Consider the following 26,469-nt stretch of genomic DNA (forward strand, 5'->3'; position numbering starts at 1 on the left):
TGCGTGTCCCCAACACTGAGCGCAGCCCCAGGCCCACAGGAGACACTTGGTAAGCATGCCCCGAACCGTTGGAAGCCAACCTACGAGCTCCGTGGGTGACTCGGACAAATGCAGTGGGAGAGCATTGCCGACATTACAAACCCATCAACACAGGCAGCTGACAGAGGAGGAAATTACTTAGGAGTCGAAGCTGGAAGGAGGAGCAATGAGTATCCCAGACAGTTGTTCCAAGCTCCGTGTTATCACACAAACAAGGCTCCTTTGGAATTCGGGCATGGACACTGCTCGGAGCAGCCACGCCTAACACTCCCTTCCAGGGGCAGGCCGCGGTTGGTGGGGGGCGGTGGGGAAGGACAGAGAACCGCAGGCGACGGAGTCCTGGCCCTGGGCAGTGGGAGGCGATTTGCCCCTCTACCTGGACGGGCAGTCAGTCCTCGACAAGGCTCTGGGTAGGTTCGGTTTTTACTACTTCAATTTTACAGATGTGGAAACTGAGGCTCAGAGAATCCACATAAATCTTCCAGGATGGCAAGCCACAGCAGGACCCAGGCTCTGAACTGCCACGAGAGCCGAGGCTGATGGCAAAACTGAGTCTGCAGAGAGGCCAGCCGTTCTAGCGTCAGTGTGATGCACTTTTTTAAAAACAGCTTTATTGAGATAAAATTCACATTCCATTCAATTCACCCATGTAAAGTATACAATTCAATGGTTTTTAGCATATTCACAGATATGTGCAAGTGTCACCACAGTCAATTTAATTTTAATTTTTTTCTTTTTGTTATGGCATTAACATTGGTTTATAACATTACACAAATTTCAGGTGTATATCATTATATTTTGACTTCTGTGTAGATTACATCATGTTCCCCCACCCAAAGACTAATTACCATTATCACCATCCACATGTGCTTAATGACCCCTTTCTGCTTCCTCACTCCCCACCTTCCCCTGGTAACCACCAATCCAATCTCCATCTCTCTGTGTTTGTTACTGTTGTTATCTTCTGTTTATGAGTGAGATCATATGGTATTTGACTTTCTCCCCCTGACTTATTTCACTTAGCACAATACACTTAAGCGTGTATACATACATGGATGTGTAAAACACATCCATGTTGTCACAAATGGCAAGATGTCACCTTTTTTATGGCTGAGTAGTATTCCATTGTGTATATATACCACATCTTCTTTATCCATTCGTCCCTTGATGGGCACCTAGGTTGCTTCCAAGTCTTAGCTGTTGTGAATAGTGCTGTGATAAACGTAGGGGTGCGTATATCTTTACACATTTGTGTTTTCATGTTCTTTGGATAAATAGCCAGCAGTGGAACAGCTGGATCATATGGTAGTTCTACCCTAAATCTTTTGAGAAATCTCCATACTGTTTTCCATAGTGGCTGCACCAGTTTGCACTCCCACCAGCAGTGTATGAGGGTTCCCATCTCTCCACGTCCTCTCCAACACTTGCTTCCTGTCTTGTTAATTACAGCCATTCTGACGGCCTCGAAGTGATATCATATTGTAGTTTTGATTTGCATTTCCCTTGATAGTAAGTGATGTTGAACATCTTTTCATGCGCCTGTTGGCCATTAGTATTTCTTCTTTGGAGAATGTCTGTTCAGATCTCTTGCCCATTTTTTAATTGGGTTGTTAGTTTTTTTGTTGTTGAGATGTATGAGTTCTTTATATATTTTGGGTATTAACCCCTTATCAGATATATAGTTTGCCAATATCGTCTCTCAATTGTTAGCTTATCTTTTTGTTTTGTTGATGGTTTGCTTTGCTGTGCAGAAGCTTTTTAGTTAGATAGAGTCCTACTGCTTATTTTTTCTATTGTTTCCCTTGCCTGGTCAGACCTGGTACTTGAAAAGATGCTGCTAAGACCGATGTTGAAGAGTGTACTATGTTTTCTTCTAGAATTTTTACGGTTTCAGATCTTGAATTCAAGTCTTTAATCCATTTTGAGTTGATTTTTGTGCATAGTGTAAGGGAATGGTCTACTTTCAATCTTTTGCATGTGGGTGTCCAGTTTTCCCAACACCATTCATTGAAAAGACTCTCCTTTCTCCACTGAATGTTCTGGGCTCCCTTGTCAAAAATTAGCTGTCCATAGATGTGTGGGTTTATTTCTGGACTCTTGATTCTGTCCCATTGATCTGTGTGTCTGTTTCTGCGCCAGTACCATCCTGTTTTGATTACTATAGCTTTGTAGTATATTTTGAAATCAGGGAGTGTGATACTTTCAGCTTTGTTCTTTTTTCTCAGGATTCGTTTGGCTATTCAGGGTCTTTTGTTGTTCCATATAAATGTTAGGATTCTTTGTTCTATTTCTGTGAAAATTGTCCTTGGAACTTTGACAGGGATTGCGTTGAATCTGTAGGTTGCTTTAGGAAGTATGGACACTTTAACTGTGTTAATTCTTCCAATCCAGGAGCATGGAATATCTTTCCATTTCTTTGTGTCTTCTTCAGTTTCTTTCAACAATGTTTTACAGTTTTCAGTGTACACATCTTTCACCTCTTTGGTGAAGTTTATTCCTAGGTATTTTATTCTTGCTGTTGCAATGTAAGTGGGATTATATTCTTAATTTCTCTTTCTGCCACTTCATTGTTAGTGTAGCAACTGATTTTTGTATGTAGATTTTGTATCCTGTGACTTTACTATATTCGTTTATTATTTCTAAAAGTTTTTTGGTGGTTCTTTAGGGTTTTCTATATATAAAATCATGTCATCTGCAAATAATGACAGTTTCACTTCTTCCTTTCCAATTTGGATCCCTTTTATTTCTTTTTCTTGCCTGATTGCTCTGGCTAGGACTTCCAATACTATGTTAAATAAAAGTGGTGAAAGTGGGCAGCCTTATCTGGTTCCCGTTCTTAGAGGGATAGCTTTCACTTTTTCTCTATTGAGAACGTCAGCTGTGGGTTTGTTATATATGGCCTTTATTATGTTGAGGTATTTTCCTTCTGTACCCATTTTATTCAGAGTTTTTATCATAAATGGGCGCCGTATCTTGTCAAATGCTTTCTCTGCATCTATTGAGATGATCATGTGATTTTTATTCTTCATTTTGTTAATGTGGTGTATCACGTTGATTGATTTGGGGATGTTGAACCATCCCTGCGTCCCTGAAATAAATCCCACTTGATCATGACATATGATCTTTTTAATGTGCTATTGTGTTCAACTTGCTAGTATGTTGTTGAGGATTTTTGCATTGATATTTGTCAGTGATATTGGCCTATAGTTTTCTTTTTTTTGTGCTGCCTTTGTCTGGTTTTAGTATTAGGGTAAAGTTGGCTTCACAGAATGAATTAGGAAGCTTCCCCTCCTCTTCAAGTTTTTGGAAGAGTTTGAGAAGGATAGGTATTAAGCCTTCTCTGAATGATTGGTAGAATTCACCAGGGAAGCCATCTGGTCCTGGACTTTTATTTTTGGGGAGGTTTTTGATCACTGTTTCAATCTCCTTACTGGTCATTGGTCTATTCAAATTCTCTATTTCTTCTTGATTCAGTTTTGGAGGGTTGCATGATTCTAAGAATTTATCCATTTCTTCTAGATTGTCCAGTATGTTGGCGTATAGCTTTTCACAGTATTCTTATAATCTTCTGTATTTCTGAGGTGTGCATCGTAATTTCTCCTCTTCCATTTCTGATTTTATTTATTTGAGCCTTCCCCCTTTTTTTCTTAGTGAGTCTAGCTAAAGTTTGTCAATTTTGTTTATATTTTCAAAGAACCAGGCTGATGGCGAAACTGATCATTGATTTTTTCTACCTTTTAAGCTTTACTTCATTTATTTCTGCTGTGATTTTTATTATTTCCTTCCTTCTACCGATTTGGGGCTTTGTTTGTTCTTCTTCTTCCAGTTCTTTCTGTCCACTATTAGATTGTCTATTTGGGATTTTTCTTGTTTGTTGAGGTAGGCCTGTATTGCTATAAACTTCCCTCTTAGAACCACTTTTGCTGTACGCCATAAATTGTGACATGTTGTGTTTTCATTTTCTTTTATCTCCAGGTATTTTATTTCTCCTTTGATTTCTTCATTGACCCAATCGCTGTTCAGTAGCATTTTGTTTAATCGCCACATTTTTGTGGCTTTTCCGATTTTCTTCCTGTAGTTGATTTCTAGTTTCATACCGTTGTGGTCAGAAAAGATGCTTGGCATGATTTCAATCTTCTTAAATTTATTGAGACTTGTTTTGTGGCCTAATATGTGACCTGTCCTGGAGAATGTTCCATGGGCATTTGAAAAGAATGTGTATTCTGTGGTTTTTGGATGGAATGTTCTGTATATATCTACTTAGTCCATCTGGTCTAATGTGTCATTTAAGGCCAGCGTTTCCTTATTGATCTTCTGTTTGGATGAGCTACTCATTGGTGTAAATGGAATGTTAAAGTCCCCTACTATTATTATGTTGCTGTCTATTTCTCCTTTTATGTTGCTTTATATATTTAGGTGCTCTTATGTTGGTTGCATAGATATTTACATGTGTTATATCCTCTTGTTGGATTGTTCCCTTTATCATTACATAGTGCCCTTCTTTGTCTCTTGTTACAGTTTTTGTTTCAGAGTCTATCTTGTCTGATCTAAGTATTGCTACCTCAGGTTTCTTTTCATTGCCATTTGCCTGGAGTATCTTTTTCCATCCCTTCACTTTCAGTTTCTGAGTACCTTTAGGTCTAAAGTTTGTCTCTTGTATGCAACATATATATGGGTCATGTTTTTTTATCCAATCAGCCACCCTATGTCTTTTTTTTTTTTTTTTGGTGAGGAAGATTAGCCCTGAGCCAACATCTGTGCCAATCTTCTTCTATTTTGTATGTGGGATGCCTCCACAGCATGGCTGACAAGTGGAGCAGGTCCACACCGGAGATCTGAACCTGTGAACCCAGGCCTCTGAAGCAGAGTGTGTGGAACGCCAACCACTCAGCCACAGGACTGGCCCCCCACCCTATGTCTTTTGATTGAAGCATTTAGTCCATTGACATTTAAAGTAGCTATTGATAAGAATGTACATATTGCCATTTTGTTACTTTTTTTCTGGATATTTTAGTAGTTCTCTGTTCCTTTCTTCTTCTCTTGCTCTATTTCCTTGTGGTTTGATGGCTTTCTTTAGTATTATGTTGGGGATCCTTTCTCTTAATTTTTTGTATATTTATTACAGGTTTCTGGTTTGTGATTACCATGAGGTTCATTTATAATAAACTACGTATACGGCAATCTATACTAAGCTGATAGTCTCCTAAGCTTGACCTCTTGCTAAAAGCTCTACTCTTTTACTATTCTCCTCCCACGTTTTATGTTTTTTTTTAAGATTTTATTTTTCTCCCCAAAGCCCCCTGGTACATAGTTGTATATTCTTAGTTGTGGGTCCTTCTAGTTGTGGCATGTGGGACGCTGCCTCAGTGTGGCTCGATGAGCAGTGCCATGTCCGCACCCAGGATTCGAACCAATGAAACACTGGGCCACCTGCAGCGGAGCGCGCGAATTTAATCACTCGGTCACGGGGCCGGCCCCACATTTTATGTTTTTGATATCATATCTAACTTATTTTTTGTGTATGTGTATCCATTACCCTCTGATCGTGGAAATAGATAATTTTAGTACTTTTGTCTTTTGACCTTCATATTAGCTTCATAGGTGGTTGATCTGCTAACTTTACTGTATATTTGCCTTTACTCGTGGTTTTATTGTTTTGTTTTTTTTTTTTTGATAATTTTCTTATTCCTATTTGTGGTCTTTTCCACTTAAATAAGTCCCTTCAGCATTTCTTGTAAGGCTGATTTCTAGGTGATAAGCTCCTTTAGTTTTTGCTTGCCTGGGAAACTCTTTACCTCTCCTTCCATTCTGAATGATAACCTTGTCGGGTAAAGTATTCTTGGCTGTAGGTTTTTTCCTTTCAGTTCTTTACATATATAGTGCCACTCCCGTCTAGCCTGTAAGGTTTCTGCTGAGAAGTCAGCTGATAGCCTCATGGGGTTTCCTTTGTCTGTAACTTGTTGCCTTTCATTCTTGACATTTTAATTACAATGTGTCTTGGTGTGGGCCTCCTTGTGTTTATCGTGTTTGGTGCTCTCTGTGCTTCCTGTACCTGGATGTCTGTTTCCTTCCTTAGGTTAGGAAAGTTTTCAGCTATTATTTCTTCAAATAGATTCTCTGCTCCTTTGTCTCTCTCTTCTCCTTCTGGGACACCTACAATATGGATATTAGTGTACTTGATGTTGTCCCAGAGGTCCTTTAGACTGTCCTTGTTATTTATTTTTTTTGAGGAAAATTAGCCCTGAGGTAACATCTGCCACTAATCCTCCTCTTTTTGCTGAGGAAGACTGGCCCTGAGCTAACATTCATGTCCCCATCTTCCTGTACTTTATATGTGAGATGCCTGCCACTGCATGGCTTGATAAGCAGTGTGTAGGTCTACACCCAGGATCCGAACCAGCAATCCCTGGGCCGTGGAATCAGAGTGCGCAAACCTAACCACTGTGCAACCCCTGTCCTTGTTCCTTTTAATCCTTTTTTTTTTTTTTTTTACTATTTTTTTGGTGAGGAAGATTGGCCCTGAGCTAACATCTGTTGCAATGTTCCTTTTTTTTTCTCCCCAAAGCCCCAGTACATAGTTGTATATCCTAGTTGTAGGTCATTCTAGTTCTTCTATGTGGGATGCTGCCACAGCATGGCCTGATGAGTGGTGTGTAGGTCCACCCCCAGGATCCGAACTAGCAAACCCTGGGCTGCCCAAGTGGAGCATGCAAACTTAACCACTTGGCCACAGGGCTGGCCCCTAATTCTTTTTTCTTTTATCTGTTCAGCTTGGTAATTTCCTCTAGTCTTTCAACCAGCTCACTGACCTGTTCTTCTGTATCATCTACTCTGCTATTGAGTCCCTCTAGTGAATTTGGTTCTTTTTTATATTTTCCAATTCTTTGTTGAAGTTCTCACTGAGTTCATCCAGTCTTCTCCCAAGATCAGTGAGCATCCTTATAACTATTAGTTTGTACTCTTTGTCAGGTAGATTGTTTATCTCTGTTTCATTTGGTTATTTTTCTGTAGATTTTTCCTGGTCCCTTGTTTGGAACATATTCCTTTGTCTCCTCATTTTGCCTCTTTCTCTGTGTTTATATCTACGTTTTAGGTAGATCAGCTATGTCTTCCGATCTTGGAGAAATGGGCTTATGTAAGAGATGCCCTATGCGGCCCAGCAGTGTGCTTTCCTCTTGTCACCAGTTCCAAATGTTCCAGGAGTGTCCCCTGCCTTGTGTGGGCTACATGTGTCCTTCTGTTGTGGTAGGGTTGCTCTTGCTGCAGGTGCACAGGGAGGCTAGGTTGTCCCCCTTGCGGGATGGTTGTAATGCTCAGCGGTGTGCAGCTGCTATGGTCCCTTCAGTGACTTTCTTGAGCATGGGCAGCCCCAGTGCAGTTGGCTGGGAGGTCTAATAGCACATTCCTGTTGCAGTTTTTCTATTAAGTGGGTAGGCACCCAGTGTGGCTGGCTGATAGGCTCAGGGGCTGACAATTGCTGTAGGTCTCCAGCTTGCAAGGCTGTTGTCAGCTCTCTCAGGATTGCAGCGTAGTGGGGCCAGCCCCGGGCATGGGAGCACACAATTGTTTCAGGTTTGGAAAGTGGGGCTGATCCTCTATGTGGCTTAAGATTGCTCCTGGCTGGCCATGAAGTGCTATGGCTTGGACGTTGCTTTTTCCTCTCCAGGAAGGAATTCCTGCCTCTTCCGCCTCAGTCAGCACTGTCCCTTGTTGTGCGTGTTCTTTTTACCCAGTTTTCAGTTCTCTCTCAGGAGTAATTGTTCCAAAAGTAGCCGTAAATTTGTTGAGTCCATGGGAGGGGGTGAGTTCAGAGTCCACCTACACGATCTTCTTGACACCGGAAACACCACAGTCAATTTTCGAACGTTTTCATCACCTCAGAAAAAACCCTATACTCTTTATCTATCACCCTCATAATCCCCCATCCCCCCTCAACCCTAAGCAACCACTAATCTATTTTCTGTCTCTAGAGATTTCCTTGTCCTGGATAATTCATAGGAATGGAATCATAGAATAAGTGGTCCTCCATATCTGCCATCTTTCATGTTTTCAAGGTGCATCCATGCTGTAGCCTGTACTGGTACTTCATTCTTTTTCATGGCTGAATAATATTCCATTGTATGGATATACTGCATTTTGTTTACCCATTCATCCATTGGTGAACATTTGGGTTGCTTCCACCTTTTGGCTCCTGTCAATGATGCTGCTATGAACTCTGCTGGGCTTGTGGCTGCCACATCTGAACTCCCTCCCAAGTCTGGGGCTTTCCCCACAGTATGGCAGGCAGAGCCAGCCCACCTCCCCCTTCAGAAGCCAAAGGTGTTTCCCCTCCCCACTTGGCAGCTGGGGTGTGGGCAGTGGTCCAGGCTTGGCAGCCCAGGCCTCTGGATCTGAACGTGTGTCATGGAGTTCATTCCAGGGCCCATGGTGGCGGCAGTGATGTCCTTCTCCCAGAGGCAGCGGGGGCAGCAGGTTGAGGGGGCACCGCAGGCCTGGCATCCCCAGGTTCCATCCCTGACTCTCCGGCCCTTCAAGTTATTCTGTGCCCTACTCAGCATCCTTCCATCCGATTCCTTGCCTGCTTCCCCCAGCCAAGGTCAGCTTCTACTGCTTCCCATCAAGAGCCCCGAGTGAATCAGATGAAGCTTCACCATCCACGCTGATGCTCAGGGTTTTCCCCAGACTAACTGGTGGAAATTAATGCAAGCGGAGCTCTGGAAATTTCACCCCTCTAGGGTTACCCCTTCTCATTTTTGAAGGACATGAATCCGAGATCAAAAGACAGAAAAAGCGAATTTAAGTCTAGAAGGTTCTACCAAAGAGGGGAGAATTTTGTAATTTTCCCCTGGCTCATTTAGCCCCTTTTCCTCTTTGCTTCTCCAACATTCTGAGTTCTAAGAGAAAGTTTCACACTCTGACTTGCTCACTGTACCCTTATTCAAAGGAATGAAAAAGAAAATGTCAACTAAGTTCTAAGGATCTGAGAGCCAGTCAGCTGTTCCGTCCTTCCCATGACTGGATGTCCATCGGAGTTTTCATCCTGACGGACACAGAGGGGCGGGGCGGGGGGAGTCAGGGACTATCACTCCAACTGCTGGATTAGCTGAGTGAGTTCCACTACATGTAAACTTAGTTTAATATGACCATTTTAGCAGGGTCCCCTTTACACGCTTCTTGTGCGACCAGCACTTCAAATTACATCCTTTTCGTCACAGGAAAGCCCGTGTCTACAAGATGTGTTTCAAATACTCACATTGCTATCTTCCAAAAACTTAAGTGCTTTCGCTATGTTGTTCAACCGAAAAATACGATGGGACGAGGATTTGTACTCATGCAGCTGTAACACAAAACAGAGCAAAACGAGCAGTGAAACCAACAGAGGCGCTCAATGCCCAGGGGTGCCGCTGGGTGTGTTTTTCTTATTCTGTACCTTTTTCATATGAATCTCAAGAGGAAGTTAGGGGCTCAGAGCTGAAACCCACCCCTTATTTATGGTTCCTGGGAGCTAACTCACTCGAGTTGGTGAATGGAGGGGACCCAAGTGGGTTAAACGAGGGACAGAGTCGTCATATTTTTCTCTCGGACCCAGTTCCTGGCTTTGGATACCCCTCCCTCCTGCAGAGACCTGCAGTGACACGTCTGCTGCGCTAATGGCTTCTGTCAGGGCAGGGGGCGTCCGCTGGGGGCGTCACCACACAGCCCCTAAATCATCCTCCGAGTCCCTCCCCAACCAGCAGACGTTTCTGGTTTCTGGTCAAGAGCTTTGTGGACAGTTATCCCAGGTCTGGGCGTGGGGGAGAGAGGAGGAGAGGGAGGGCAGGAGAGAGGGGGAGGGAGAGAGAGGGAGAAAGGAAGAAGGAGACAGAGAGCGGGGGTGAGGTGAGAGAGGGGGAGAGAGAGAGGGGAAGAGAATGAGAGAGGAGGAGGGAGAGAGACAAAGAAAGAGAGAGACAAAGGGAGAAAGATAGAGGCAGAGATACAGAGGCAGAGAGACAGACAGAGACAAAGACAGAGAAAAAGACAGAGAGAGATGGAGAGAGGGAGAAAGAGAGAAACAGAGTGTGGCACACAGAAAGCGAGACAGGTGCTGGAGAAGCTGACTCAGCCGTCAGCTGTCAGTCCTGGGAGCAGCATCACACAGCTCATCCTGAACTGAAGCTCACTGAGGCTCCTCCAGGTGGATGGTTTACGCAACAAAGCAAACCCGTGGCGTCAGCTCCACCAGGTGGGAACCGCCAGGCAGGGCTGGTGGGGAAGAGAAGGCCTGTTCCCAGCGGGGCTCCAGAATCAAAGACTCTTAACCGAGGCCCATCAGGGACATGGCAGCATCGCCCAGTGCTCGGGCCACAGAGTGGGAGCCTGTGTTGCCGGGAACACAGAACGAGGGACTTCAATACAGTTTTTCAGGAAGCCCTTTGGGAACGACGCTGCTGGCTCATTGCTAGATCTGCTAAGAAACCAAATGCTATGTTTACTGCAACGGGTGCAGCCTTCATTGGGATTCATCACGTAACTGTGCACAGCCCCTTGGGGTGCGGCTAACGGGCATCTCCCATTTTGCTACTGGGACAGCAAAGACGGGAAGGGTGAAGGGTGTGATAAGACTCCAGCTACAATAGATCTGAGGACAGAGTAGGGGCCCTTGACTTTGAACATAGATCCGGAGAGGCCCGGCCGGGCTGAGCTGCGGGTTGGGAGAGCTGGACTCCATCACCGCACCTCTCTATTGGCCACCATGGGTCACTCAGGCCAAATCAAACACCTGACTCCAGAGCAGGGTTTCTCACCATCGACACTGCTGGCATTTTGGCCAAATCACCGTGCCCCCTCAGGGGACGTCTGGCAATGTCTAGGGACGTTTTTGGTTGTCACACCTGGGGGTGCTACTGGCATCCAGTGGGTAGAGACCAAGGATGCCGTCACATATCCTGCAACACCCAGGACAGCCCCACGACAGAGAACGATCCGGCCCAAATGTCAACAGTGCTGAGGCTGAGAAACGCTGCTCTGTGCAGGGGAGAAAGAGGACCGAACTGCACACAGCAGACACACGCAACAGGGGGACGTCTGCAAGGAGCCAAAGTGGGATTCATTCCCGCTCATGAACCTCAAGACCAGCTGCTTCAATTCAACTTCAGTCATACTTATAAGAAGGTTCTAGAAGCCAGCAGTTCTAGATTTCGCTTTGGGATGGATAATAGAATTTGGTTGGTATGAGGTCTTTCTCCTCCATCTTCCTGATTCTTAGCTATCATTCTAATTAATAAAATCACTGGTGAGCTAAACTTTAATGATCTCGTTCCCATCTATAGCCTTAAAGGACTCAGAAAAGACTGAGCATTTATTTACTTGTTTACTTACTTACTAAAGTATATTTGCTAAAAAAGAAAAAAGAAAGATACTGCTTGGTTATCCACAATATCACTCTTAGTCCCTGGGAAAGGAATGTCACCTGCCAGGTTTCCTGCCACAGGACTTACTTATGGCCAGGAATGTGTACACGCATATAGATCAGTATTGGAAAGAAACCTCCAGCACTGTTCTCCTTCGCATCTTATTTCCTCCCGACGCTTCTATGACGTACGTACCAGATTTCGCCCAGACAGGACTTCTAACAAAGCCATTAGGATTTTGCCATCTTGTATATCAATGAACAGATCTTTCACTTCCAGAGGTGGGTCGCACTGTGGAAGAAGGTGAAGAAAGATTAGTGACCTGTGGCATCCACACAAGAACTTCAGGGCTGCAGGTTTCACTCAAGACAAAGTGTCCAGACTTCCAGACCCACCTACAGCCGGGCAGCAAGGCCCGCCCAAGGAGGGAGTGAGCCCATGTCCCTGAAGGTGGTGCCAGGCGGGAGGTGAGCTGGAGCGCGGCCGGGGGGAGGGCGGGTGGGACTCAGCATCAGGCAGCCAACTGAACAAGAGACCCGTGGGGACCCTGCTAATCTGGGATATCAGACCCCCAAAGTAGATCACATCCACATTCCTCCTTGAGGAGAGAAAGAAATGCATGTCTTGGTTACAGCCTTCCACAGAGTAAAATAATTCTGGAAGCATGGCTCATAGGAAGCTAGCTAGTGCAAGCCCTTCACCTCAGATTTGGGGAAACAGGTTCCAAGAGGCTGGGTGGCATGCCCAGTGTTCGGTCAGGTCACCTCTCTGGTATAGTCCTGCTTCCTCGTCAGGACACACGGGCTGAACACGAGGGCAGCCTGGATCCCACCGTGATGACGTGACCCTGGTCAGTGACCCTCTTGGCCTCAGTTGGGGTGTTGGCAGGGCCCCCCACCTTCAGGACCCGCTCAGTCTCCACGGGTGCGCCTGCCTGAGGTGCCCGTTGTCACTTCATCAATATTTGGTCCAGGTCTGGAGGGGGGGCCCCTCGGCAGAGGAAGCCAGGTGGGTGGCTGCTGTGAGTGACTCGAGAGGGAGTGGAGGGTGGATGGACACACAGCGGGCCCACTGAACGGCTGATGGTCGGGAGCGGGAGAGAATTCCTTCCACCCCCAAGCGTGTAGGTCCATCGGGAACTCAAAGGTTGAGAGGCTGATTTATATGTACAAGCTCATACACATTTCTATGTTTAGCTATCAAAGCAACACATGCTCTTTATAACAAATCAAACTAATTAAAATTGTATAAAAAAGTTAATCAGCTGAATGCCACGCCCTCTGTTCCTCCACAAATCCAGGCTTCTTGAGATGAACCAATGTTGTCTCAAGACGCACCTTTCACCTGTTCCGAGAGAAGCAACACGACTGAGTTCAAATCCAGCGTCTGCCCTCAACAAGGACTTGCCCTTGGGGGTTTTCCTTAACCCCCTGGGCCTGAGAGTCCTCATCTGCAAGGTCCCAGAGGATAGAGGCCAAAATGGAATGGGATCATGCAGGTAAAGTGTCTGCCACAGATTAAAAGCACCTTCCCAGATTAACAGCATCAGTAAAACCAGCTTACTATTAAGTGGCTTCCTTCCTGCAGAGTCTTGGGGGGCCCTCTCTAGTAAGGCATTGCATCCAGGGGCTGTACACCTCCCGGCTGGAAATGTGCAAGGGGGATGTCCTCAGCTGGCCCTCCTCATGGAACGGCTCTTGAATTACCCTCTCTCAGCCCCACTTGCTTCTTGTTCTGGGTTCCCCGGGTCATTCAGTGGCAGCCCCAGTTCACCCGGGCTCTCCCCTCTTCCCGGGGGAAAAGAGAACTCTCCACACAGGATCTGGAGCATGGAGAAGGCCTGCATGGGAAGGAGGACCCCAGCTTTCCTCTCTGAGCTTCACCTGGAGAGATCCAGAGTCTAGGTGACCCGATGCTGTGCTGTCCAACACGGTGTCCAACGAGAGCTTGGCTGGATGCAGCCTGGGGTCCGTGGGGCTGGCGGTAACTTATAGTCAGATGCTCCAATGAAGGGATTTGCAAACTGTTTCCCCGAACCCTGGGCGTCAGCAGAGCGGCTTCAGGGCACCCTATGGGGGCGCAGGGCGTGAAGGAGGCTGACCCACTGTACCCCCTTATCAGAGGCTCAGCTCTTATCGGCCTTTATTTAGGGTTATAGGTAAGACTTTGCTTGAAGAAAGCTCTCTGTTGACTAAACAAGCTTGATAATAACTCCTGAATGCAGTAAGGTTAGTGCCTGCTGCCCCAGATTCTCAGGGAACAGGGTCCCGCAACGTGCATTTTTAATGAGCTCTGACCCCGGCATGAATTCTCTGTTTAGCTTTTGGAACTGGGGCCTTTGGCAACATTACAACAGTTGGGCTGGGTGCTCACTCTGCTCCTGGGTACAATGGAAGGAGGTGTTCACATAGGAGACAGGACGCATGGGGGTGGCGGCAAGTGTAACGAGCCAGAGAGCCAGGAAAAGGAAAGAAAGGCCAGAGTAAGGAAAATCTTGGAAACACGGTGGAGCTGTGGCCCTGGCACCCTCTTCCTCCGGGAAGGCCTCCTCCCCGTGAGAGCCTTGAGGGTCCGTGTTTTCTTTTCTTATTAAGGAAGGTGGCATTTCCTTACTCCTTACACGTGAGCTCCCGACCCCCCGTGAGTCAAAATACGGGGCAGTTCCACCCACAGGTGCACAGAAGAGGGCTCTGCTTCAAGGACAGCAGAGACTTTGAACCAAAAGGCAAACTATTTTCTCTGCAAACTCCCACAGCTCCTCGGGTGCATTCCTCCCGGGCTGCCGGCGTCAGGTTACAGAGCCTCTTACGGAAATGTTATTCCTGTTAATGCGAGGCAGAAACCGTGAGACCCGAACAAAACACCCCCTGATCGATGGACTAACAAAATTCCCAGTGACCAGCCCCGACCGTGGCCAAGCCCTGCTTCTGCATTCAAGCTGGAGAATAATTTCCATTGACAGTGTCTGTAAGAGCCACCGCGGCAGCAGCACACGGGGCCTTGGCTGGAGTCCATCCTGCGAGATGGCAGGAGGAGAAATTGAAATGGCTCCAGTGAAAACACTCTCCGGGCCCCAGCCTTCCGCGGGCTTCACGAGATTGGTATGGCCAAATAAACAGAACCCCCAGGGCTTTCTTCGTGATCTAATGCCTTGGGTGAATTAAGGAATTTTTCCAGAAGCCAGAGACTCAGTAAATATTTCTGACAGCCTTCAAATTGCAGTTAAGCCCAATTCCCCAAGGCGTTCCTGGGTTTCCTTTACATGAAAGGGGGTTCTTGAGAGTCTCAAGGTTGGAAACACGGCTGTTAATTTTGCCCTGTTTATATTAGGCATCAGTTTCAGGTGCTATCTGATTTGTCTTCAGAGTGGGTGCTACCCACCTGCCCGGAAAAAGGAGGGGCACAGCCAAGGAGAAAACCCCGGATACGAGAAATGGTGACAGAGGTTCAGGGGGGTGAGTGAGCGCGTGGGTATGTGCTATGTCACCCTCTGCACTTCGCTGTATTTATTTTTTAATTAAAAAAAAAAAAGAAAGAAAGAAAGACGCCATGGCTACACTCTGTCCACCAGGAGGAATTTCCAGCTACCCGGACACACATCAGGCATCAATTTAGGAGTTCAGTGAAATCAGGTTTGGGGAACGGGTTTCCTTTTTTCCAAAAATAACATGTCACTTTATGAGCACTGCCAAAACGCACCAATAGTCAAAACAAGTGGCAAATGATTTATATGCTTCACCCATGACACACAGACTTTCACCTAGAGTTCAGGAACCTCCTGAGCCAAGGAACCCATTCGATGGGTGGGGAACAGAGGTGTGGGTGGTCCAGGGTCTGCTCGGGAAATACTACAGGCCTAAAGGTAACCTATGTGAATGAGAATTTGGATCAGGAGCTCTAGATCCTAAAAACCACACTTATTTATTTTCTCTGCTTTCTAACCATTACGATGATTTCCCCTAAGAACCTTTCTTTTGGGTTAACTCTAAGGACAATCAATAGTTACTCCCGTACCTTTGAGGAGAGAGTAAAACACATATTTCTAAAATAATTCAAGTGGGGTACTTGAGTACTACCAGCTTTAGAAAGAAATGAGAGGACTGGACTGGGTCTCTTCGGAGAACCAGGAAGTGGAATTTAAGAAGAAATGCAGAGAGTAAAACGAATCCTGATAAATCCGGCAGCCTTTAAAGAGAGAAAGACTCTCTCCTCCCCCAGCCCGGGGCAACTTAGAATATTTCCTGTCTTGGGGCCTAACTCAGTGCGCGAGGCGGCTCAGATTTCTCCCTCCGAGCTGTTTATCAGGTCCCTGCCCCTTTTCTGCTGCTCATCATTCTGTCCGCTTCTTAGGACGAGGTGGTTGAGCGCTTTGGTTTTACGGTGTGTATGCACGAGAAGCTTACAGACAAAATGCAATTCAAAATGGCCCAGCCCGAGAATGTTACAAAGAAAGGAAAAGGGGGAAAGAAGGGCCATGAAGCTGAATGTGCAGAAGGCACAGGAGGAGCCTCTTTCTAGGTGGTGGATTGCAGAAGCCTTCTACCTTCTCGAAGCCTCTGTTTGCTCATTTGTAACAGAACGAGGGGTAATGAGAATCATCATGAGGCTAAAAGAGATGTGTGGTGCGCTAAGCAGGGTACCGATGCACCAAAAGGGGGAGGGGATGCTGTTGATGAATAGCAACTCTGTGTGATTTACAAGGGCACCTGGCTTTGTTGAGAGGCGTCAAGAGTTCTTGCATAAATCAATCCAAGTACTAGACGTCAAGACGCCTCCCATCCCGCTGGGTTTGCATCCGAGGGCAACTGCCTCCTGCCCATAGAAAGGTCTGGATTCTTCCAACCAGGAAGGTCTTCTACTTTTGCTCATCTATTCCTGCTGAAAGACAGACCTCTTCTTCTCCAACGAGACTGAGAACCCCAAGAGGAGAAAACCACATCTTGTCTTACCTCCATGTTCCCAGCTCCAAGCTGGACACCCAGCAGGGAGAACGCACTCCGTAGATGTGTAAACGAATTAATGAAAAAAACATAACACCCCCCCCACCAACACAGAGCCATCACTTCTTCCTCAGCGCACAATGAACTGTACACTCAGTTACGGACGAATCTACCACTTAGAAACTCCAGGGCCCACTTACCTTCTCTAGATGTAGATTTATCCATCGCGTAAAGGTCCTCTTCTGCACATTTTCCCTCTCAACTGAAAACAAAGAAGTGCCATGAGCTGGGCAAAAAGAAGTGTGTGCAAAATCCCGCCCTCCTCTTCCCAAGGGGAGGTTATAGGAGAAGGGCAGGCCAAGCCCTGCAGGGTCCCAAGTGTGGACGGGGCCCTTCCCAGAGGGGCATGGCAAGGGGTTGCGTGGCACCCAGAATCCATTTTCCCCAGCCTGGTCCCAGAGCATCTTAAAGAGATTAAATACCCATGAATTCAGACACACAGAACAAAATGTTCTACACAACCTAATGCGAGCATTCAGTATTTGACTCTCCAGCTTAAGAAGCACTGGTGGGAAGACACCAGTAAAAGCACAAGGCGATGGTGTGGCCAACCTGCTGGGCAGTGATGGGTCTGAGGAGCGGGGATGGAGGCAAGACGGGGCGAGGAGGAGGGGAGGTCACTGACTGGGAATTGGGATGGGGGCTCTGGAACGTGCCAGAGTGTGGCAGAAAGAATTCGACAGTCCTAGGTCGGACTGCTAGCCTGGTCATCTCCCAGCTTTGTGTCCTTGTGCCAGTCGCCTGTCCCCATGTCTGATCTGCCTCATGAAAATAAGAAGCTCACTTCCAGGTTGCCATAAAAATACCTGCATTGCTGCAAGTCAAGCTCAACACAGTTCTTGGCACAACGGCTGCCCTTTTTCTTTTTCTTTGTGGCTATTAATTTTAGCCCCAGGGGACACTCCGCGCCCTTCAGGAAGGCGGACTTCTGCAGGCGTCCGCCGCAGAGCCCCGGTGAGCAAAGAGGACAGAAACCAGACACACATCCCTTCTCCCCGGGGAGAGCGTTTACCAAACAGGCTTCTCAAGAAAGACCTCTCCTTTTCGAGGGTTACTGCCATCTATCCAGCACTAATTGTGTCTTGGACATTTTGTTTCCATTAATCTTTAAACCTGACAACACTGTCTGCAAAGTAGAAACTATTATTTTACAGATGAGTAGAACGGCGCCCAGGGAGGGACCAGGACTTGCCCAGGGTACCAGCTGGAGAGAGGAAGCACTGAGGATCACCCCCAGGTCTGTGTGCCCCCCATCAGCCAGCACCCTGGAAATGGAAGGCCTGGGTTTGAATTCCAGCTCTTTGAATTACAGCAAAGGCATCTGCAATAGTAATGACAATGATTGAAAAAGTCTTTACCGAGTGCTCGCAATGTGGCAGCTACTCATCCAGGCAGTTTACACGAATTCGCTGATTTAATCCTTACTACAAGCCTCGGAGGCAGGGCCTCTCAAATCCTTCAGATGGGAAAACTGGGGCGTTTGCCCAACGCACAATTAGTAAGGTTACTGTTCCTAATTTACAGATGAAGAAACTGAGGGCCGAATAGTTAGTAAGCAGCAAAGTTGGGACTTGGAACTGGATTCTGTGCTCTTCCCCCTCCCTCCTGAGCTCTGGACATCAGCTGGCTTGGTGCCCTGGGACCCAGAGGGAGTTTCCGCGATGGAGTGGCAGCACCAGTCCCTGGGTCTGGTTGCTGGTGAACGGTGGCAGCGCCCCCACAGCTTCAAGCTGCTACCCTCTCGGGAAGCTTCCTAGAAATGTCGGAGCCAGATGAGTCCTGAATTACTAAGTTCTGGATTTTAACATACTGGAAGAACATATCACATAGGCTTAAAAACATTTCACATTTCTTTAGCAATAAGAAAATGAGAGGCAATTTATCTCCTGGGGGAGGAAAAAAGCTACGTTTTCTGTAACAACTGTAGCTCTTTTTCCCTCTCAGCCTCATTATTAGGTAGATACTGATGCCCATAAATCAAAGTTTAATATTGTGCCTTTCAATCTTTTTAATTGAAGAGCCAGCAGACAGTAATTATGCACAGAACTGCTTTTCTCTCATTTTCCTCCTTTTCTGTAAGGGAAGGTCACCAGCAAGTAGCTATAAGGATTAAAGATCTAATTCCAGGAAACTGTGTTTGGTGGGCAGGGAGAGGTGGGAGAAAGGAAAAGAAGTTGATGGAAATGAGGTAGGGAGGGAGCATCTGTTGTAGAGTCTCAGAAGATCAGAGAGATCTTTCCACCTCTGCAGCTTTTTCCATAGTACAGATGTTCCACAGTTACCATCCTTCTGTTGACGGACACAGCTATTTCCAGTTTTTCACTGTTATGAGCAGGGCAGCAACAAACATCCTCGTACGAGCGCCTGGCACGCGGTTCTTTGTGCACAAGTGTACGAATATAGTTCTCACGCTTGACAACTGAGAGAGGAAGTGCTGGGTCTCGGTGGTAGGCACATTTAAAATGTTAATAGCTACTTCCAAATTGCCCTCCCAAAAGGCTGCCCCAGTTTATACTTTCACCCCCACCTGTCTTTAAACAAGTTTATGGGGATTGTAAAGTATTTACACACACATTCAAACCCTCAGGCTGGTTTTCCATATGGCTTCAGAGAGAGCAAAGTTTGTATCCTGAAACAGAAGTGCATTCAGTGAAAGCCTGAGAGAACGTGGGTTGGGCTGTTAGTTTAATGGTGTTGAAGGGTGTAAATGAGGAAGTGGGTGTTCGTTAGTCTATATATGCCTCATCTGTCTGTCTACCCGCCCAACCCATCTGTCCATCTGTCCCCCATCCATCCATCTGTCCATCCATCCACCCATCCATCTGTCTGCCTGTCCATTCATCCATCTATCCATCTATCGGGCCGTCCATCCATCCTCCCAGCTGATACTCATTGAGTGATTACTCTTTGCTGGGACTATGCCAGACCCTGTAGGCAAAATCAGAGATGAAAAACCAAGTATTCATGGAATCTGCACTTCAAGAATTCACAGCCATGCAGGAGAGAGAAAACACGGATGCCACAAGGCACATATGCAAGAAGAAATGAACTAGACATTTCAGGGGCTGACAGGATGGGAGGGAGACATTTCAGACCTCATGGGGTATTCCTCCAGGGCCCCTAAGAGGATCCCATGGTAGAAGTGGGACATGGAGGGGCTCCTGAAGGCAAAGACAGCGTGCTACCTCTGCCCTGATCCAGAGCCATCCTCTGGGCATCTTCCCTTCCAACCCAGCCAAGGCCAGTGGGCGAATCTGGGCACCAAGCAGCTTCAACAGCAAAGCTGACCCATGAGAGGGGAAGGTGATGACTAAAGATACCAGGGGACCGTGAGACTAAAACACAAATAGCAGATGAGTCCCAAACTGAACTAGGGTAGGGAGACAGTGTTTTCTGGCCCTGAAACTGGGACACATGGCTCAATACACTGGAGAGAGAGACTGAGAGTTCAGCCTGCCCCAGAACATCCACCGGAGAGCCACACGCCATTAGCCGTGCGACCTTGCACAAGCTCATGACTTTCAAAGTGCCTTTGCCTCAGTCTCCCCTCTAGAGAATGAGGATGACTGTGCCTCCTGCACAGGAATGCTGTGAAGATGGAATGGGATCACCCCACAAGGGATCCCCAATAGCTGTTCCATCAGGGCCACTTCCCCGCCCCCCAGTCACACAGCACGCCCTGGACTTGGGGTACTTTGTCTGGCGTCTGACGCTCTTTCACAGCCTTCCTTCTCCATTTCGGATGCCCACCCCCCTCCCCCAGGTCTTTCCTACTTCTGGCCTGCCAAGACTCCATAAACTTTATATAGTTTCCATAAATCGCATGGCCGCTTTTTTCCACCACACCTATCACGTTGTAAAGGTGTAGGGAACCATTTCCCTGGAAGGGTCTGGCCTTCTCACAGAGTGTTTGGGCCCCCGACTCCCGTGTGGGTTTCCTGAGCAACAAGAGGGTAATAATAGCGCCATAAAAGCCCCATCCCGGCTCTGCCTGGCCGGCCAGGGTGCCCGCAGGCAGGGGAAGCGTGGAGGAGGAGGAGCAGCTCATCGGGCCCCGGACTCCAGGGATGCAGACAGAAAGGGAGGCCGAGCCTTCTGGCCCAACTCCATCATCCCAAACTCCCAGGCGAGACTTTGGCCCCAGCTTTGCCAAGAATAGACAATTTGAAAATGGGAGGTGTGACATTTGTCCCTTCTCCAGGCCACCAGTGGGCGGCTTAGGAGTTGGAAGGCACAGAGATAAAACAGATGCATTTACACCTGTGGCCTCCTTTCCCTTGGTCCACATTTCCCTCAAACCTACTTTCTATATACTATTTCCTCTATGAGAAAGGAACCCATGAGAAAGGCTTGATGGCTTTATCTGTTTATAAAAGTTATATGCTCATTATAAAAAATGAGAACTATATCTAAAATCTCTTGAAATCTCGTTATACCTGGAGATCACCACTACTGAAATTTTATGGACCATCCTTCCAGAACCACACACACACAAACAGGCACACCCACGGAGCTAAGGCAGGTACACCACTTCATTGTGATCAGTAAGTGATCCAGCGTTTCTCAAAGCATCGACCATGGACCCCTAACAGGAGGAGCCTCTAGGGGGAGAGCTAAAATGCTAATTCCTGGACCCCGTCCAAGACCTACTGACTCACACGTTCTGGGACCTGGGAGTATGCATTTAACCAGCTTGGCGGGTGATGACGGCTCATGGTTTGAGAAGCCAGGTCTTAGTGGGAAGAGGCAGTTGGCACAATTCTTTGGTCATCTGTGGGCACAGTAGAGAATGCAGTGGGAGAATGCATGTCACTTGGCGTAGAGGAAAGAGCAGGCAGTCTGGACCAGGCACAGGGGCTCCACTGCAGACCAGGTGTGGACGGGGATAGGACGCCCGGGCTTGCGGTGATGATTAAGCACGGTATCGCTCAGCGGTACCGGGCAAGAAAGAAGTCCTTCCCTTTCCTTCTCTGTCTGGGGGCCCCTCCTGATAATGGCTGGAGTGCTGAATTCATAGAGTTGGGGGCTCCAATTCTCCTGAGAGGGGAGTCAGAGTTCACCTAGGAGGACCGCAAACCAGAATCCCGCAGGGAGGCCTTATCCTCTGACGTCCATCCAGACGGGGCAGTTGGGAGCATCTGTTTCCAGCTCCAAAAGCGCTGCCTGGGCGAAAGGAGGGAGGCACACGGGGCAGTATGGCTCATCTCTAGGCATGCCAAGACCTCAGCCCAGGGCAGGGCATGTCGTAAGTGCTTAACAAATGCACCTGTTGTTAGCACTGCTAACCTAGGACGAGCTCGGGAACTTTTCCGAGGTTGAGCTTCTTCTCTGTTAACATGGAGACAACGCCTCCCTTCACCAAATGAGATGATGATGCCCCTGTGCCGGGTGCACCAAGGAGCTCGGGAGACAGACTCATCCGTTCTCACCGTTCACGGCGCCTCCTGCACACAGACGCTGGCCCTTCGGACGGCTCTCCTTCAGCAAGTCCTCACAGAGCCCAGCTCCTCTATACAAGGCCACCTGGCAGCCACGGAGGCTGGGGGAAGCCACCTGGCTCCTTGCAGCTGGGTCCGTGCTGGGGAGCGGGTGACAGAGGCCACAAGGCAGGGTGCATCCCATCTGGACCCTGGTGGGGTGTGTGGGGGGGTGTCACACACCCACGACTAGGACAGCAAGGTCATCTGGGGCTGGCAACAGCTGGTGGGCTTGCCCTGTCCCTGGTGGGAAGGTCACCGAGGGTGAAGTCCCCCGCATCTGTCCAAGAGGAGACCCCGCACTTTCACCCTTTACTCCTGTTCTGCAGGGGGCAAGCCCCTGGCATGTATCTGCTCCCGTGCCTCAGGCATCGTTTCCTGCCAACCGGGGCGCTGTACAGAGGGCCATCTCGGCTCCAGGGGACAGCCACAGCCCCTGCTGGTGACAGGCTCCAGGGGTTCCCTGGTCCAGAAATCTCTTGCTCAACCTTACACATCAGCAACCTCCTGAGATGTTCACAGACGCTTTTCCATTCTTGTCCGAGCTGACCTCCTCCGCTGTCTGGGAAACCCATTCTCCTCCTTGGAAATAGATTCTTTTTCTCCACGGCTCTGACTCCCTCCCATTCCAAGGGTCCTCCTTGGCTCACGTCAGCCATGCCCCTCACTCCTCAGCTCGTGCTGGCCCCTGGGGATCTTTAAACCCCAGAGACACATCTTCTCTCTCTCTCTGCTCACAGAGGCAGCCCCACCAGCTGGTGCCACCAGACCACACAGGGCACTTACCGCCTCATGGGTGGTGTACAGAGACGCCGGCGCGCGGGCAGCCCCCGCCTGCCCCTCCAGCCCTCGAGGCTGCTGGACCCTTGGGAGTCCCCGGACTCTCGGAGAAGACGCCCCCCCCCCCCCGGTCCTGACGCGCGGGCCCCTGCCTGGTGGTTTTGCTCCTTTCTCCATCTTTCAACACCTCCCAGAAACACAACCTCATTACATGGCCCCATGCTGGTTCACTTGAGAAATAAAACTCAGAAACAAATTAAACAGCAATTTCTTTTTAAACAGGAGAGGGGCCAGGCTTCGGGAACACCAGGCCAACGTCCTTCGGTTCTGACTCCTGGGGGCCGCTCCCCACACCGCCCCCCAGCACTGGCGGTATTAAGGCTGAGGCCTCCATGGGGTTTGCACCAGCAGCGATTCTGCATTTAATTTCCTTTGTTTTTCCTCCCGGTAAGGTTGGTCTGACCCAAGTCCCTTTTATCGAGACTTTGGTAATAAAATGCAAAACCCTCCTCGGGACCACAGGCCAAGCAGCATGCAACTACTCAAGTAAGTGCAGAGAAGAAGCGGCAGGCCAGGGCTGGCAGCGCCCTCTCACCCTCTCTCCGCTCCTCGCTGCCTCTTCTCCTTTGTCCCTTGTGCGGGCCGGGGATGCGCCGACGGGCATCAAGTCCAAGTGTGAATAATCTGCTGGAGCTGGTGCAAACCGGTGGTCTCCCCATGCTGCCCGTAGAGACTCAAACAAAACTGCCAAGCCCCTTCTAACTGGGGACTTAGACCCAATTCTCTCACAGGTCCCAGAGGCCACCAATTAACATACCACGTCCTGCCCTGCGTGCCCCTGCTTCTCAGCTGCTCCAAAACACAGAACCCAGGGCTCCAAAGAGCTAGTCCCAATTACACACCAAATTAAGTTTAAGCTATATATTTATATATATAGGGCTGGTGCCTGTAACTGAAATAAAAAATAAACCCACTCCAGTGTTTTCTGAGAGCGATTCTGTCTAACTTCAGTACTAAACCTCAGCCCACCTTGATTTATGACAGATGACGCCAGCCAGTCGTAAAAACCCAAGCTTAGGAAAAGCGATTGTAACATCCACCTAGATGGGTAGAGCAGGGTGACATGACCAACCCAGGCAGACTGCCCGGAGGTGTCCAGCTGAGATAGACAGAGACTGAAGTGGTGTTGTGCACATCATTCATACACCCATCCAGGTAGCAGACACTGATGAGTATATTCAACCTCAGATAATAAGATGTGGGCCCTGTCCCCATGGGCTTCCTTTGCCAGGTTCCCAAAGGAAGGATGGAGAGAGAGAGAGGAGGAAGGGAAGGAAAGAAGGAAGGAAGGGAAGGGAGTTAGAAAAATATTGTCTTCAAATACCATGAAGACTCACCTTATGGGCCCCTGGTCTCCACAATCTCTGAGGGACTGAACTCACCATTGTGAACCAAGAATTTTGCTGATTTTTTTAATATCAGTATTTTTGTGAACGTGTTCTGGCTTCTGAATACTACCTTGAATAACTTCTAAAGCACTGTTTTCCAAAACACATTCTGCAGAGTACTAGTTTGAAAAGACCTCTCAAAAGAGGAATTCAATAAGTCTGGGAAATATTGCATATTTCCCCCCTCATGGATATTTATGATCAGTATATCAAAGCCTCTGATAAGTCCTGCAACAAAGAAATCGGTTTAACTTGGTCTACGCTAAGCTCATTTAAAACCAGACCCCTTTTTTGTGTAAAACTAATCACAACTTCTTTGTAGAATCCTGCTTTGGTGGAAATACAGAGAGAGGTTCATTATAGGGGGTGACATCTCCACTGGGTCCTCACGGCCAGTGAATTAGGCACTCACGCTTCCTATGACAGATACTACCATGTGTTCACCAAATGCTGTTTCCTTTTCCTCTCGGGCACAGAGCCAAACCACAGTTCCCAGCCTCCCTTGCAGGTGGCAGGCACCGCATGCCTGAGTTCTGGCCGATGGAACGTGGGTGGAACGTGGCATGGCCCTTCCAGACAAGGCCCGTACAATGCTCCATGCCTTGTCACCACTACACGGAGGTGACTCCAAGGACCTAGAGGAAGACAGGCCAGGAGAGGGAAGGAGTCCGGACTCCTGAGTGTCCCCTTGGAGAAGGATCACCCAGTAGAGACACCCCATGAGGAAAACCACTGTTGGGCCATTGGGTGAGTGACAAACACATCTTCACTGAGTTAAGCCACAGTCAACTGGGGGTTGTTGTCACAGCGTTTGTCCGTCATGGCTAATACCTGTCTTGAGTGAGAACCAGGCCCCCCGTGCGAGGAAGGAAGGGAGGAGGGAAGGAAGTCAACATTCCGGAAGCCTCTTCCGAGCACAGTGAGAAGCACTGGACATCCGCCATTTAATCTCACGGCAACCTGGACGGCGCTTCCTGTGCGCATGTGGAACGGAGTCTCAGAGAAGGAAGCGGCTCGCCCAGCACCTGGCGGTACAGCCGAGAGAAGAATCGAGCCTCATCACCGTGCGCCAAGACCCTCTCCCCGGCACCACGCTGGGCTGGCTGAACCCCTTCAAAGCAAAGATCTCACTGAAGACCCTTCCTGAAGAATCTGTCTCACGCCCAGGTTGCCTCAACTGCAGAAGAAAGGCTGCCCTGGTGCTCCGACCCTTAGGAACAGAGCTAAACAGGCCTAACAAGAAGAATCAGCTCGAGCTCTGGGTTCAGCTCTTTCTAAAAAAAGCAACTAAAAACACTCAACTTCATACAAATGACCTTGATTTGCATTTCTAAGCACATTCTCTTTAATAAAATTCTACACGAACCCTTCAAGTACCAAGGCTTTTACGTACATGCAAAGGCCAATCAGCTGAGAGAACCTCTAGTTTTAGGGTGACCAACTGCCCCAGTCTGCCCAGGACGGAGGGGGCTCCCAGGACACGGGATGTTCAGTACTAAAACTGGGGAAGTCCCAGGCAAACTGGGACGCGTTGGCCATTTTCGCCAGAGACACAGAGTGTGTTTCGGACGGCTGCAGGGAGGGGCAGAAGGCACCGGGATCCACACGGGAGACGAAGACAGTGACAGGCAAGGAGGGTAATGTTTGCCCTAAATGCGAGGGGCAAACCGTGAAATTCCCATTTACAACTTTTCCCTGCCAACAAAAAGTGACACCAGCGTGAATTTAAGTTCCTACCCTGAGCAGGAGAGGTAAGGACTGGAAATTGTGAGGGGGAAAGGGAAGAGGTGCCAAATTCTCCTGGAGATGGAAGCGTCACCACCGTTTCACGTTAATTAGCACGAGAGATGAGAGGCTGCCTAGGCCGGAGCCGGGGGACTGAGCTGTGCCAACATGACAAATAGGAATGCTTCACACATCCCTGGTTCCTTTTTGAAATGCATTTGTTTGAAAAGAGAGAAAAGTTATCTACTTACACAAACCATCCAAATATACACTCATGCATGCCCGTGTGTGTACACACACACACACAGACACACAGACACATGCACCCTCACGGTAATGTGGCTCACCTTCAACCCTCTTTAGGGACACTGAGAACTCAGGGTCACTGGACGGATTTTATCATTACAAGGTCCCCCTTACACCACAACGTTCAGACCTCAAGGACTGCATTCTGACATCCAGGTCAAGGTCAGATCATTGTCACTGGGTGGAAACCCAGGAAAACTGCAAATTCCAGTTCTGTAAACTCAACCCTGGCTGCACAGGACAGTCTGCTAGGGAAACTTTAAAAAACAGAGATGCCTGGGCTCCACTCCAGACTGACTGA

The 26,469-nt window shown here is 48.1% G+C and overlaps 1 protein-coding gene across 8 annotated transcripts in view; it reads right to left on the reverse strand.

Annotated features, from left to right (window-relative positions):
* Positions 1 to 26,469, reverse strand: part of CLMN (calmin) — a 123,492-nt gene that overhangs the window by 32,972 nt on the left and 64,051 nt on the right. For all 8 annotated transcript variants that reach the window (XM_046647367.1, XM_046647365.1, XM_046647368.1 and 5 more), the window contains 3 exons: positions 16,573 to 16,634; positions 11,628 to 11,723; positions 9,293 to 9,376 (listed from right to left, as the gene is read on the reverse strand). In XM_046647367.1, the coding sequence (XP_046503323.1) occupies positions 9,293 to 9,376; positions 11,628 to 11,723; positions 16,573 to 16,634 (242 nt within the window). The remainder of the gene's footprint in view (positions 1 to 9,292; positions 9,377 to 11,627; positions 11,724 to 16,572; positions 16,635 to 26,469) is intronic.

The sequence above is a fragment of the Equus quagga genome, chromosome 20 (genome assembly GCF_021613505.1).
Source record: "Equus quagga isolate Etosha38 chromosome 20, UCLA_HA_Equagga_1.0, whole genome shotgun sequence".
Taxonomy (NCBI): Eukaryota; Metazoa; Chordata; class Mammalia; order Perissodactyla; family Equidae; genus Equus; species Equus quagga.